Raw genomic sequence first — 13,013 nt, forward strand, 5'->3', positions numbered from 1 at the left:
TGGAGTATACAAGTTTTTACAAATTCACCATCAAATGCTTTGTTACTTTTTGCAATATTATATGCTACAGGAGAGAAATCGGAGACTTCGATGGGCTGGTCATGTAGTGAGAATGGAGACCGAAAGATTGCCGAAAAGAGCCCTAGATAGTAAAATGCGGGGCTCAAGACCAAAAGGAAGACCATGGAAAAGGTGGGAGAATGAAGTGGCAGCGGACGGGCAAAATTTGCTAGATGTGAGAGCGTGGATAAGATCGACGTGAGATCTGCAAGGTTGGAGGCATCGTTTGGAGGAGGTTATGTTTCGATTTAGGCTGTAGCGCCATTGAGAACCACTTTGTTTTTTAAAAATATTTTGCTGGCCTGACAGTTTTTTAAGTAGAGCTTCTGCTTTTTACTTTTATTCTTCTTCGGTCATAGCTTCATAAGTGGTATTGTTATGTTTTGTCGTGAAGTGTCGGGAGAGGTTGAATTCTTTAAATACAGTTACAGCTTCATTGCAAATTAGACACACAAGTCTATACTTAATATGCATGAAAAAGTATTTACAAGTCCATTCATCTTGTTCCGAATGTGTTTAATTTTGTTACTCGTGAGTTTTAGAGGTCGCTGAACACGAATATGATAACGACAATAGTCCTCGAGCTAACTGGTGCCCAGAGTGGAACTCGTCTCCTGGAGTATGTTAATTTCATTCTAAATCAGTCGAGAGTCAAAACTCGTGTTCAACAACTCCAAAAACTCTGGAGTAAGGACTTTTGACTGATTTCGAATGAAAGTAGCATAATACTTCAAAAGACGAGGTTTACCTGGGCACCATGTGGCTCAAGGATCATCGCCGTCATAATAAATGTGTTCAGTAATCTCGAAAAGCCCGAAGTAATGACTCGACTGATTTCGAATGAAAATGACATAAAAGTCCAGGAGACGAGGTCCACCCTGGGCATCAGGTAGCTGGAGGACCATCGTCGTTATCATATTTGTATTCAGCGACCTCGAAACCCCCCCGAGTAATAAAATTAAACTCATTCCTGTCTATATTTTCTTAGTTGCAAATTTTTCATTTTCTATGTACTTTGGAAATGCATTTTCTTTATGCACAAAATGAAATTTTTATTTTATCACCATGAATTTTGTGCACAAACTTTCCTGACACTTACCCGAATCGAATGCAAAAAGTTGCTCAGCGATTCATCTTGCTGTGGAAAATTGGTAGGTTTAGTGCTTTGTAGGGCTTTATTTCTTCACTTAATTCTCTTAGATTTGATGACAGTTGTTCGTTCAGGTTTATCTACATTTAATTCACTTGGAAATAATGTGAGAATACTGCTGACGGAATGTTTCGTCACATTTTGCTTGTCAGTTTTCTAATTAATAGATTCAGTTTCATGTACTGTAACAGCATGGTCAATATCATTATCATTCACAACATAGAAATAATTATCTGGATTGTCCATTTCATTGGAAGCATTTAAGACAAGCATTGAAGAATTAAGCGGAATTATTTTCACTATTAAAGAGAGTATAATCATTGAGAACAATATTAAGTACAGAAATTTCATCAAGAACAGAGAGTTTATTCGGAGAAGGTACCATAAAATTTGAAAGCTCTTTCACTAAAAACTATTCCCCGAGTTAACGCAACTAATTTGGTGTCTTTTGTGCATGATTCGTTGTCATAATTTCATTTTCTTGATTGGTTGTAAGCTTCTACTTCGAGTTTTACCTATGACGATATTTAAACTTGTTTCTCCCCTAAATTTCAATTGCAAAAAACCGCATCAAATTAATAACAATGCACACAATAAATTACTAAAACTTTCTACAAAATTGAGTGTAACATAGCCAAAATTTTTAGTTGAAATGGAACTATAACTTGGCAAAAAATTTCAACAATTTGACATAACAGATTTTTTTCTATCTTATATTTTAATTTTCCCTCTTTGTTTTTACATACTTATTTTAGTAGAACATCCAGCTGTACTATACGTATATATATACATACGAGGTTGATGTTCAACAAAGTTTTAATTGCAGACTGCAGAAATTTGGGATATAAAGACAACATATAAAGTAGTAGAGACTGGGCCAATTAAAAAGCGTAGAAGATAAAACAGAAAAAAAAATCAATTAAATTCTAAAAATGACAAAAGTAAATTTTATTTGACATTTTGGAGTCAGTTAAATTTCAGTTAAAATTTTGTGTGTTAAAAACCGACTTATTTATCCACGAAACTACTTTTCTGGTAGTATTTTCTGTAAAAACTATTACAATGCATTGAAGAAAACATGGGAGAGAAGCCATAAGAATTATGGAGATTATAAATAAGGAAAATAAAGTGAAAGCTAGGAAAGATTAGGAAAAACCGTGATAAACAAAAAACCACCTTAAAAACTAAAAATGTGTTAATTGCCACTCATAAAAACAACTGTAGGTTCCACTGGGACTTACATATTGTATGCATATTAACCACTCATGTAATACTTATATTTAATTGCTTTGCTGCGCATTTGGTAACATACTAAGTAACTTTGCTCGCTCACTATCGTTGATTGTCCAAATACTAGTGATTGTATAAGTCTCGTGGTCCATAAACTAAAGAAAACCCCTCATGAAATGGCATATTTTTCTAGACAATTCTGATCTGATCGCCTGCACGGTGCTGTACAAGGACGGTACAAAAATGAGGCGATTTTTAGTGATAGACATTTTACAGTTGATACTCGTAGAGCCAGATACTAAGAGACTAGGTAAGTCATCAAAGCTTTTAATGTTAATTATTGTACTTGGAAAATAATAAAATAGTTCGTTAGACACTGTCAAGATATATATGTTCAAAATAAAGTCTTTCAGAAAAATTTTCTGTGACTAGCGCGGGAAAAATGATACTGAGAGAGGTACTGTACATGATATGACCTACACAATGTGCGGGTTTATTAATTATAATACAAGTTTGTCACATCTCATCGTGAGTTCGACTACTGGTAGATTTTTCTCCTGTGTGAAGAGGATGAATTGGGTCTTTTCGGAGTTGATCTTGATTTTACATTTATCAATGAAGTCTGCAATTTCTCTTAAGTTATTTTCTATGTTCTGGACAATTCTTCTGTCGTTTTCTTCTGTTGCATATATTGCCGTGTTATCTGCGTTCCAGGCTGTACTAGTTCTTGCATCTGTTGGTAAATCTGAAACAAAAATGTTGTCTAAAATGAGCGATAATATACTGTCCTGCGGCATCCCTTCTTGGATTTCTTCTATCCTTGACATCTTTTGGTCAGCTGAAACTTGAAATATTCTATTAGATAAAGATGTTTCACATATATTAACTAAATATTGAGACAATCTATCTCTGTCCATCTTTTAGACTTTCTTACAGACCGTGTTGTACGATTTTTCAATGTCTAGGATGGCCATTCCTTTCTTCTGTTTTCTGTTGAATCAGATCTTCGTGTCGCTGATGACTCTTGCTAGCTGGAGTTCGCAGTTTCTTCCACTTCTGAATTCAAATTGGTCTTCTTGGATGATTCTTCTTCTTTCTGCATGCTTAATTAATCTTCTGTACGAGGGTGGATTGATATAAAACTAGCCTTTGATAGAAAAAACAAGTTTTTTGGAATTAAATCGATTTATTTCTCAACATAGTTTTCTTTTAGCTCGATACACTTAGTAAGGCGATGTTCCAATTTTTTTATTCCATCCGAATAGTACTTTTGCTCCAGCTCTTCAAAATAGGCCGAAGTTTCAGCGACGACTTCATCATTTTTTGCGAAACGGCGTCCTCCGATCCATTTTTTTAAGTTTGAAAAACAGTTTAATCGCTGGCGACAAGATCTGGGGAATACGGTGGGTGTTCAACCAATTCATAGCCCAATTCGTGTAATTTTGCCATGGCGACGGCCGATCGGTGAGCCGGTGCATTGTCTTGGTGAAAGAGCACTTTTTTGCGTTCCAAACTGGGGCGTTTTCGACGCAATTCGGCATCGAATCAATCCAATAATGTTGCGTAGTACTCACCATTGTTTGTTTTTCCTTTTTCCAAGTAGTCGTTGTGGATGATGCCCTTCGCATCCCAGAAAACAGTCGCCATCACTTTGCCGGCCGAATGTGCACTCTTTGCCTTCTTCGGCGGCCCTTCGCCTCGTTTGCGCCACTGTTTCGACTGTTCTTTGGTTTCCGGTGTGTAATAATGCACCCAGGTTTCATCAACGGTGATAAATCGGCGAAAAATCCTTCGGATCGCGCCGTATCATCGCCAAAAGCGTCTCCGAAGTGGTCACACGTTTTTGCATTTGATCGATTGTCAGCAAACGCGGCACCCATCGAGCGGATAGCTTTTTCATGACCAAATGATGGTGAATGATGTTGTGTACGCGTTCGTAGGAAATGTTTAGGACATCTATTAACTCGCGTAGCTTAATTCGACAATATATCATAAACATGTCATGGACTTTGTTGATAATTTCCGGCGTGGTGACTTAATTTGTCCTCCCGGGACGCTCATCATCAAAAATACTCGTACGACCACGAACAAATTCAGCTTTCCAAAATTTTACTGTTGCTAACGAAGGGGCAACCTCACCATAAACTTCGTCCAGGTCGGCTTTGATTTGCACATTAGTTTTACCCGTTTTGTGGAGGAACTTAATCACCGAACGATACTCGACTTTTTCCATTTCTCCGAAAACACAAAATTTGCTTGCTTTTGACGGCTGTAAAAACCAAACTAATTGTTTTTAGAACTTAAAATTTTGACATACGTCATGTCATGAATGGCAAATGTCAACACCGAAACCAATTCGGTATCAAGTAGCGCCATCTATCAAAGGCTAGTTTAATATCAATCTGTCCTCGTAGATGATTTTCTCCAGAATTTTTCCTAAGTTTCCAGGTACGATATTGCCCTGTAGCTTAGTAGTCAGTACAAAGTTACAAGACTTTAAGATTTTTCTTAAAAAAAAAAAGAACAGGCAGGATATGAAAAGAATAAAACTATTAACTAGAAATCCACCAAGAGGGACCTGTGTACCAATTTGTAAGACTCTAGGACTTTTCTTAAAAAGAGTTACTGCAAAGACGGACATGTCGACAGTTTCATAAGGATTTATTGTGTCCTTCATAAATAAACACTTTTAATTTCTTTAAATATTAGCTTTCTCACCGAATACACTGTATATGGCAGTATAGTAAATACCTTGTAAAATTGTCCTTTTCTGAAAACTGTCTGTTCTACAATGGTCGCTAACTACAACGCAGGACCACAGTAAGACAAAGGTAAGGCGGTGGCAAGACGACAACAAGACTAATTAGCGGCGACATAGCGTGGCAAACAGAATTGACATCAAAATCTATAATTGGAAACTTACATTAGCGAGACAGTTATAAGATGGATAATATAAGTAAAGTTATAAGATAGATGGAAAATAAACTTATCCGCCAAGTATAACTGACTCGTTCGGGAACTGGTACACAAGTAAAATAATATTTGAGATATTCTATTAGGGCTCCAGTCTATCTAAAAGGGAGGAATTTTGATGATCATGCAAAATTAGCTTTAATTATTATGAATTAGGACGGATAACCGTTTCGAGTCGAAAGGTATTTTCTCTTATTAAAAGGATTTACTTGCTAAAGAAAACACAGGGGTGGTCATTTGAATAGCTTTAGAAAGCAGACGAAGACTTAATTGTATCTGTTCTTGGAAGGTAAGGGCTAGCAAGTAGATACGTAAACAAGCGATTAAGTCGTTTGTGCGAACGTAAGAATCTTATGAACACAATCAAGTGGCCACGCTACGGTAATTAGAAATTGGTTCACATTAGAATTTGTTAGCCATGGGCTTAATAAAAAAAATTTTAATTAAATTCTTTCATTTCTGATTTAGAAGTTACTTGATTCTTATTTTTATTCATTTCGATGTCTTTGTTCGTTTCTTTAAGTCTGTGGAGTTCCAGTTTTTATAGTAATGGCGTCGCACTATTCTGAATTATCTGTCATCAGCGTCATACAAGAATATTCGTTCATCATCATCATCATCATTTGGCTCTACAACTCTATGTTAGTCTTGGCCGCGTTTACTATTTCCCTCCATTGTTGTCGGTCCTGAGTAGCTATTTCCCATTGCTGTATTCCCATTCTGCGTAGATCACTGGCTACTGCGTCCTTCCATCTCTTTCTTGGGCGACCAACTGACCTTCTGCCATTGGGCCTCTCCCAGAATGTGGCGTTCAGGAGTCTTTCGTCACTCGATCTTAGTACGTGGCCCGAAAATCTTATTCGGTTTGCTTTAATGTAGCGTACTATGTTTTCATTTCCATATACTGTCTGGAGTTCTTCATTGTGTATTCTTCTCCATTCTTCTGTTGTCTCTTCTCTGCAAGGCCCATAGATAGTCCGCAGTATCTTTCTTTCCGCAGAGAGTATTTTTTATTTAAGTACGGTCATTAATGAGTAATATGCCCTGTTTCCTGCAATGATCCTGGCTGCCACGTCCTTTTCATATTTATTTTCAGATGTTATGATCGCTCCCAGGTACTTGAATTCTTTGACGACTTCAAAGTTGTATTCATTGATTGTTACGTTTTGTCTAACCCTTGATCTTGGGTTCTTCATAACCACCATGTACTTGGTCTTGTCCTCGTTGACTTTCAGACCAACTTCCTTGGCTCCGTTTTCGAATAGGGTGAAAACTTCTTTTGCCTCTCTGGTGGATTGTGCAATTGTGTCCATATCATCCGCAAACGCCAATAGTATATTTTATGCTTGGGCGACAAATCCGTTTGTCAGTTGTGGTTGAGCTTTCCTTACCGCATGTTCCAGTGCAAAATTAAATAGCAGGGGGGCGAGAGGATCTCCTTGTCTAAGCCCGGTGTCAATGAGGAATTCCTCCGACGTGGTGCTGCCAATTCTGATCCGTGCGGAAACTTTCTCTGTGCTCACCTGTGCTAGTCGTACCAGCTTTCCAGGTAGTCCCATTTCTACCATGGTCTCCCACAATGCTTCTCTTCTAACATAATCGTAAGCTTGTTTAAAGTCCACGAAGATTTGTTGTACATCGCGGTTGTATTCCCAGTTTTTTCCCCAACACCTGGCGTAGGACGAATATCTGGTCTATGGTCGACCTTCCCGGTCTGAATCCACTTTGGTAGCCGCCTATTATTTCCTCTGCGTATGGAGTTATCCTTTTAGACAGTATTATGAATATAATTTTGTACGTTGTATTGATTAACGATATTCCTCTATAGTTCCGACATATTTGTTTGTCTCCCTTCTTGTGGATAGGTACTATGCTTTCATGCCAGTGTTTCGGTATTTCTTCTCTTTCTCAGAGTTCTCTTATAAGATGATATATCTCAAGGTGGAGCTTTTCTCCCCCTTTTTTTAATAGTTCCGCCTGTATGCCGTCTGCACTTGGGGCTTTATGGTTTTTTAGGGACGAAATTGTGGACTTTACTTCAGCTAGTGTGGGCCCTGGTATTTCAGGTTCGGCTAACTGGTACTGTCTTTGTTGCCCTGTCGTTGTGGGTTTTTCTGTATTTAAGAGTTGCTCAAAATACTTTTTCCATTGGCGGCTTTCTCCTCGTCGTCTGTGAGCAATTGTCCTGCATCGTCTTTTATAAATCTTGGGCTGTTAATCGTGTTGCCCTTCATTGTTTTTAGGTCCTTATAAAACTGTATAGACTGACCGGTTCTATGTTCCTCCTCCAGTTGCTGTATTCGCGCTTCTAGGTACTGTTTCTTTTTTCTTCTCAAAAGTCTTCTCGTTTGAGTCCTTACTCTGTTGTAGTCATATTCATTACAATAATATATTGTAGTCAGTTACTATTACACCCTCGTCTTGTGAGTCTCTATCGCTTTTCATGATAATTTATGTTCTCTTCGCTAATTTCCATTCATATCTTGACGTCATTTCCTGGTCTTCTAAAATTGTTTTTAGTTTTTTTTTTAATTCCTTATTACAACCAGATTTCAAGAGTATGCTAGAAATTGATACTTTATCCATCCAGAGATAATTTATCCATCGTTTTTTGTCTTTGAATATTACTTTCTGTTAAAATGTTTTGTAATACAATGTTAGGAGTAGTATACAAGAGCTTTCATTTTTGCAGTCTTCTGTTTGCTTCTTAAAGTCTGAGAGTTTGCTCATTAGACGTATTTCGATATTTTTCAGCGTTTTAGTTTAAATAAAATAGTTTGCTATTTTAACAATTTTTTAAATTACGTTAAGTAAGAGCAATACCTCGGTAGTTGTTGCAGTTTTTCTTCTTTCTTCATTTTTGGCGTGCATTCCAGTACATTTTTCAGTTTTTAAGATATTAATGAATTGGATATAATAGTGTTGGTAACACTGTTAAAAAAAACAGATAGCACATTTAAACTTTTCTCCCTCTGGGATAACGGCGGTGCATTACGCAGTCTAAAAAGTTACCTAAGCTTATAAGAATCCAGAAGAGGTATAGCTTTGGGTTCTTCTTCTTGTAGTGCCTATCTGTTTGGGATGTTGGTGACTATCATCGCAATCTGTATTTTGCAATCTGCGTCTTTGAAAAGATTTGTGGTTGTTGTGTTGAACCAAATATGTAGATTTTTCAGCCAGGAAATTCTTCGCCTTCCTGGTCCTCGTTTTCCTTCTTCTTTTCCTTGAAGAATTAATTGCAGCAACCCATATCTTTCGCTGTTCCTCATGATGTGACTGAGGTATTCAATTGTGACTGTTTTATTGTGGTTAACAACTCTTTTCCTTTTTGCATTCTTAATATAAAACGTCCTGGTTAGTAACGTAGGATATCTTCAGGATTCGACGATAAAGCCACATTTCGCCTGAATTTTCTTACAGATAGCGTCTGTGAGAGTCCACGACTTAACTCCGTACAACAGTACAGGAAAGATATAACATCGTAGTAACCTGATCTTTATGGGCACTGATAAATCGTGGCATTTGAATAGCTTAGCCATGTTTTAAAATGCAGATCTTGCTTTGTCTATCCTAGATTTTATTTCTAGGGAATGGTCCCAATTTTCATTGACGTTCGTACCAAGGTAGGTGTATGTTTTGACTCTTTCTATTGGTTGACCATTCACACTGATTCTTTCAATTTGCTGTTCCTTCTTAGAGATCATCATACAGTTCAGTAGTATAATACAACATAATGTTCAGTAAAGTTTATATCTCTGACTCACTTCTGTGATTCTATTCATTAATTCCTGAAGGGCTTCATAACTGTCAGCATTCCCCGTTAATTCGAATTCCGGCTTTAACATCTTCTACTGTTTCTTGAAAGATTTCCTCAGAGTATATGTTAAACAGCAAGGGTGATAGTATACATACTTATCGGATCCCACGTTTGATTTTGATATCATCGGATTCTCCTGCTTCTGTACGGATAGACGATATTTGATTCCAGTAAAGATTGCTAGTAATTCTTAGATCAGAGGTGTTTATTCCAATATTTGTTAATATTGGAACTTTGGGTTAGTTTCTTTAAAAACATATGTTTTATTTATATGTTGATCTTATTGATGCTTAAAAATTTACTTAAAACTTCTATTTGTTGTTTATTAATATTTTCTAATATAACTTTGATGCTAGAAGTATCAGTCGTTCCTGCAGCTTGTAACGCATTATGTATATCCCATGAATTGCATTTATTAATTGGAAAATGAAAGAAAATCTGATCTAGATCTTTTTCCTGTTCGCATTCGCAGTATGGATGTGTAGTTAATGTTGATTCGATGTAAATGGGTTCCAAAAATATACCATGCCCTGTTCGCATTCTTATTACGTTGGTTAATGTCTTCAGTTGTTGCAGTTTGTAAAATGTACTTCTTACTTTTTATCAATTTTCAGACATTATTTTTTCTTCCCTTCCTTTAGTTTTGGATCGTCTTCTCTAATAAGTTCAATATTCCATTAGCCTGTAACCGTTTCAAAAGATTTAAAAGAAAATCATTATAATTTCGATTAATTTTTTTTTTTATAAAACTACTAACCCCATCTATCTGTCGAGTACTTGTAGCCGACTCAAGGATTCTTCTGTAATTCCCAAATATATCCGGTAGATGAGCACATTCATCAACTTGTCACTCACGCCCAGATTCAGAGCGCCAAGATAGCGTCTCTCTCTTTTCTCTTAAGAACGTCCAACCGTTAAGACGTGTTTCCGAAGTGGGTCTCATTTAGAGACCCTTATTGGAGAGGCTATAATGCGGATATATTTCTAATACATGTCTCAAGATAATATTGGTATGGAGTTATTCCAAATCCTGGTCCAGTAGCCGTATATTTTTATGGTATACCTAACCCCTCTTATCTAGGATGGTGGTGGATTGATATAGGATGGAGCCGAATCAATGGTTCCATTTGGTTGACTGATTAAATAAGAAAAGAAACAGAGCAGATTCAGGTTGTACCAATTTTTATTATATCTTCTATCAAGAAAACGAGAAATAATTATGAACTCAAAGAATGAAAATATAGTGAAGTGTTTTAATTTTATTTAAAGGTTTAATTTCTCTATTATTCCTAGTTGATAAATAACTATATTATTTTCAATGTAAACAAATTTCGAAATTTGGGGTTAATATATATATTCATTTACTTTATAACTAATTCTTAATTTAATACGATACAAAGCTTTTTTGTTTATGGTAATGTAAACATAAAATGGTATTTTAGTATCCTTTTGGGATGACATAACTTTTAATGTTTTCTTTTTGTTCATTACTAAGAAATAATAAAGTATAATTTTCTTGTAAACCTTCTATAAATCTTAATTTTCTCTTTGCTCGTCCCCTTTCGAGGATAAACCAGGGGTGGCGTCCAATAATAAATTATAATTTTATATTATCTAATTGTGCTTAGATTTAAGATACGATATAGTTTCTATTTGTTTAAAAAAACCCCGCCCACTCTCTCCGACGATGAGCGATTCTGGCCTTGAATATATCTTTGTAGTACGCAATGCTACAAGCCTTCTACTTTTAATTTTTTTTATTTATTCGTTAAAATCTTGTTTTTACTTATTTGTCATGGCTGAATTTCCATAAAGATACATAATTTAAAAAAATAGATGTATTTATGTATAACTAACTTACGATAAATAAAGGGTGATTCATTTAGAGGTACTTTTTTCAACAAGAAAAAACAACGAAAAAAATAAATTTTATTTGAAAATATTTATTATCATACAAAAGAACCATTCTTTACAATTAATTCTTAAAGATAATTTCTTTTAAATGTTGGCCATGACTACGATTAAGTTGGTTCATTCTGAAGTTCTAATTTTCGATTACTCGTTCCAGCATTTCGATTGGTATTTCACCAATGACTCGAGTAATATTGGCTTCCAATACCTCAATCGTATCTGATTTATTCATGTAGACTTTGGACTTTAGGTAGCCCCAAAAGTAAGAGTCTAGAGGTGAGATGTCACAGGATCTAGGCGGCCAATTCCCTGGTCCAAAGCGTGAAATAATTTGTTCACCGAATCGTTCTCGCAGTAAAACTATGCTTTCACGGGCTGTCTGGCAAGTCGCGTCATCTTGTTGGAACCAAATGTCGCCGAGACCACGAGATTCAATGTCAGGTACCAAATAGTCCGTTATCATGGCACGATAATGGTCTCCATTTCACAGTAACATTCTGGCCGGCCTCTGTTTTAAAGAAATATGGACCAACGATTCCACTAGCCCATAAACCACACGAAACAGTTGTTTTTTCAGGGTGTAATGGCAACTCTTGAACCTCTTTGGGTTGTTTGTGGATCTTCTGAAAGCTTATCAAGAGCCCATCGACTGAAACGGTGACGACTCGGAAGGTCGGTTGGCTTCAGCTCTTGCACTAATTGAATTTTGTATGCTTTTAAACCAAGATTCTTGTAAAATACGCCAAGTTGTTGCATATGACAAGCCAAGCTGTTGAGAACGGCGACGAATCGATTCTTCATTATTTTCGAGTACACTATCCGTTACCGCCGCTATATTTTCTTCAGTATGTGCTGAATGTGGTCTATTTGGTCGAGTGTTATCCAATAATGAAAACTGGGTTTCAAACTTACTAGTCGTAAAGCGAATTGTACGTTCGGTAGGCCGTATATGTGGACTATAAATTGCTCTAAGCGAACGAAACACAATCCTCACAGAACTCCCATTTTCAAAATACAACTTAATCATTTCTAGACGCTGTACCGGGTTAAGTCTTTCCATAATGAAATGTCAAACAATACTGAACAAAAGCGAAATGTCAGTTTGATAGTATTCATGCACGATCTCCAATCAAATCCCCACCAAAAAAAGTACCTCTAAATGAATCACCCTTTACTTCCTACTAAATCAGAACACAAGTTCTTAATGATCGTACACTGTTGAAATATTTTACTTGTGAAAAACTTGTTGACACTAAAAGAACTGTAGAAAGTTTATTAATAAATTTTGTAAAAATTTCGAAAACTTCCCTTTTTAAAGTTGTCTTTTTATTATATGTATTGTTTTAGGTTGGGGAGTGGCTAAGTTAGTGGGATTTTTACAAGACATAGAAGTTACTGGAGACAAAGATGACTCTAGGTGCTTACACATTACAATACACAGGCCGATATCTGGTGCTAGTACGAACAGAGTACCGCTTCTCAATGCCAAATTCATATTTGACGATAATATTAGATGTATGGCTGCCAAACAACGACTTACCAAGGTAATTACAGATACCCACCAACTAATTTAAAAATAAATAAATTTTCAGCATATCGCTATCTTTTTATTTAAGAAAAGGAACCTATTATTTTTTATCAATATGCAGTCTTTTAGTGACAATGTACCAAGAGGTTATTTGAATAATGGATGTTCTTTCTTAAGTTATCCTAAATGTACTGCATTTTTCAATATTTGTGTTTTACTATTTATTAGAAAAGGCATTCATAGAGAGAGGTTTCTGTTAACAACCAAATAGTCGAATGAACTTAATCATGTTAAATATAGCATACGTTATTTCGTAGTAGTTTCCGTATTTGATCACAGTAGTT

At 36.1% G+C, this 13,013-nt stretch overlaps 2 protein-coding genes across 4 annotated transcripts in view; one reads left to right on the plus strand and one right to left on the minus strand.

The window, feature by feature from the left end:
• The window catches only part of Mt2 (tRNA (cytosine(38)-C(5))-methyltransferase), an 81,852-nt gene that overhangs the window by 34,302 nt on the left and 34,537 nt on the right, over positions 1 to 13,013 (minus strand). The gene's annotated exons all lie outside the window — the stretch shown is intronic.
• Positions 1 to 13,013, plus strand: part of ema (C-type lectin domain containing ema) — a 49,485-nt gene that overhangs the window by 32,224 nt on the left and 4,248 nt on the right. For all 3 annotated transcript variants that reach the window (XM_072542201.1, XM_072542205.1, XM_072542212.1), the window contains exons 10-11: positions 2,634 to 2,750; positions 12,489 to 12,685. In XM_072542201.1, coding sequence (XP_072398302.1) covers positions 2,634 to 2,750; positions 12,489 to 12,685 — 314 coding nt within the window. The remainder of the gene's footprint in view (positions 1 to 2,633; positions 2,751 to 12,488; positions 12,686 to 13,013) is intronic.

The sequence above is a fragment of the Diabrotica undecimpunctata genome, chromosome 1 (assembly GCF_040954645.1).
Source record: "Diabrotica undecimpunctata isolate CICGRU chromosome 1, icDiaUnde3, whole genome shotgun sequence".
Lineage (NCBI taxonomy): Eukaryota > Metazoa > Arthropoda > Insecta > Coleoptera > Chrysomelidae > Diabrotica > Diabrotica undecimpunctata.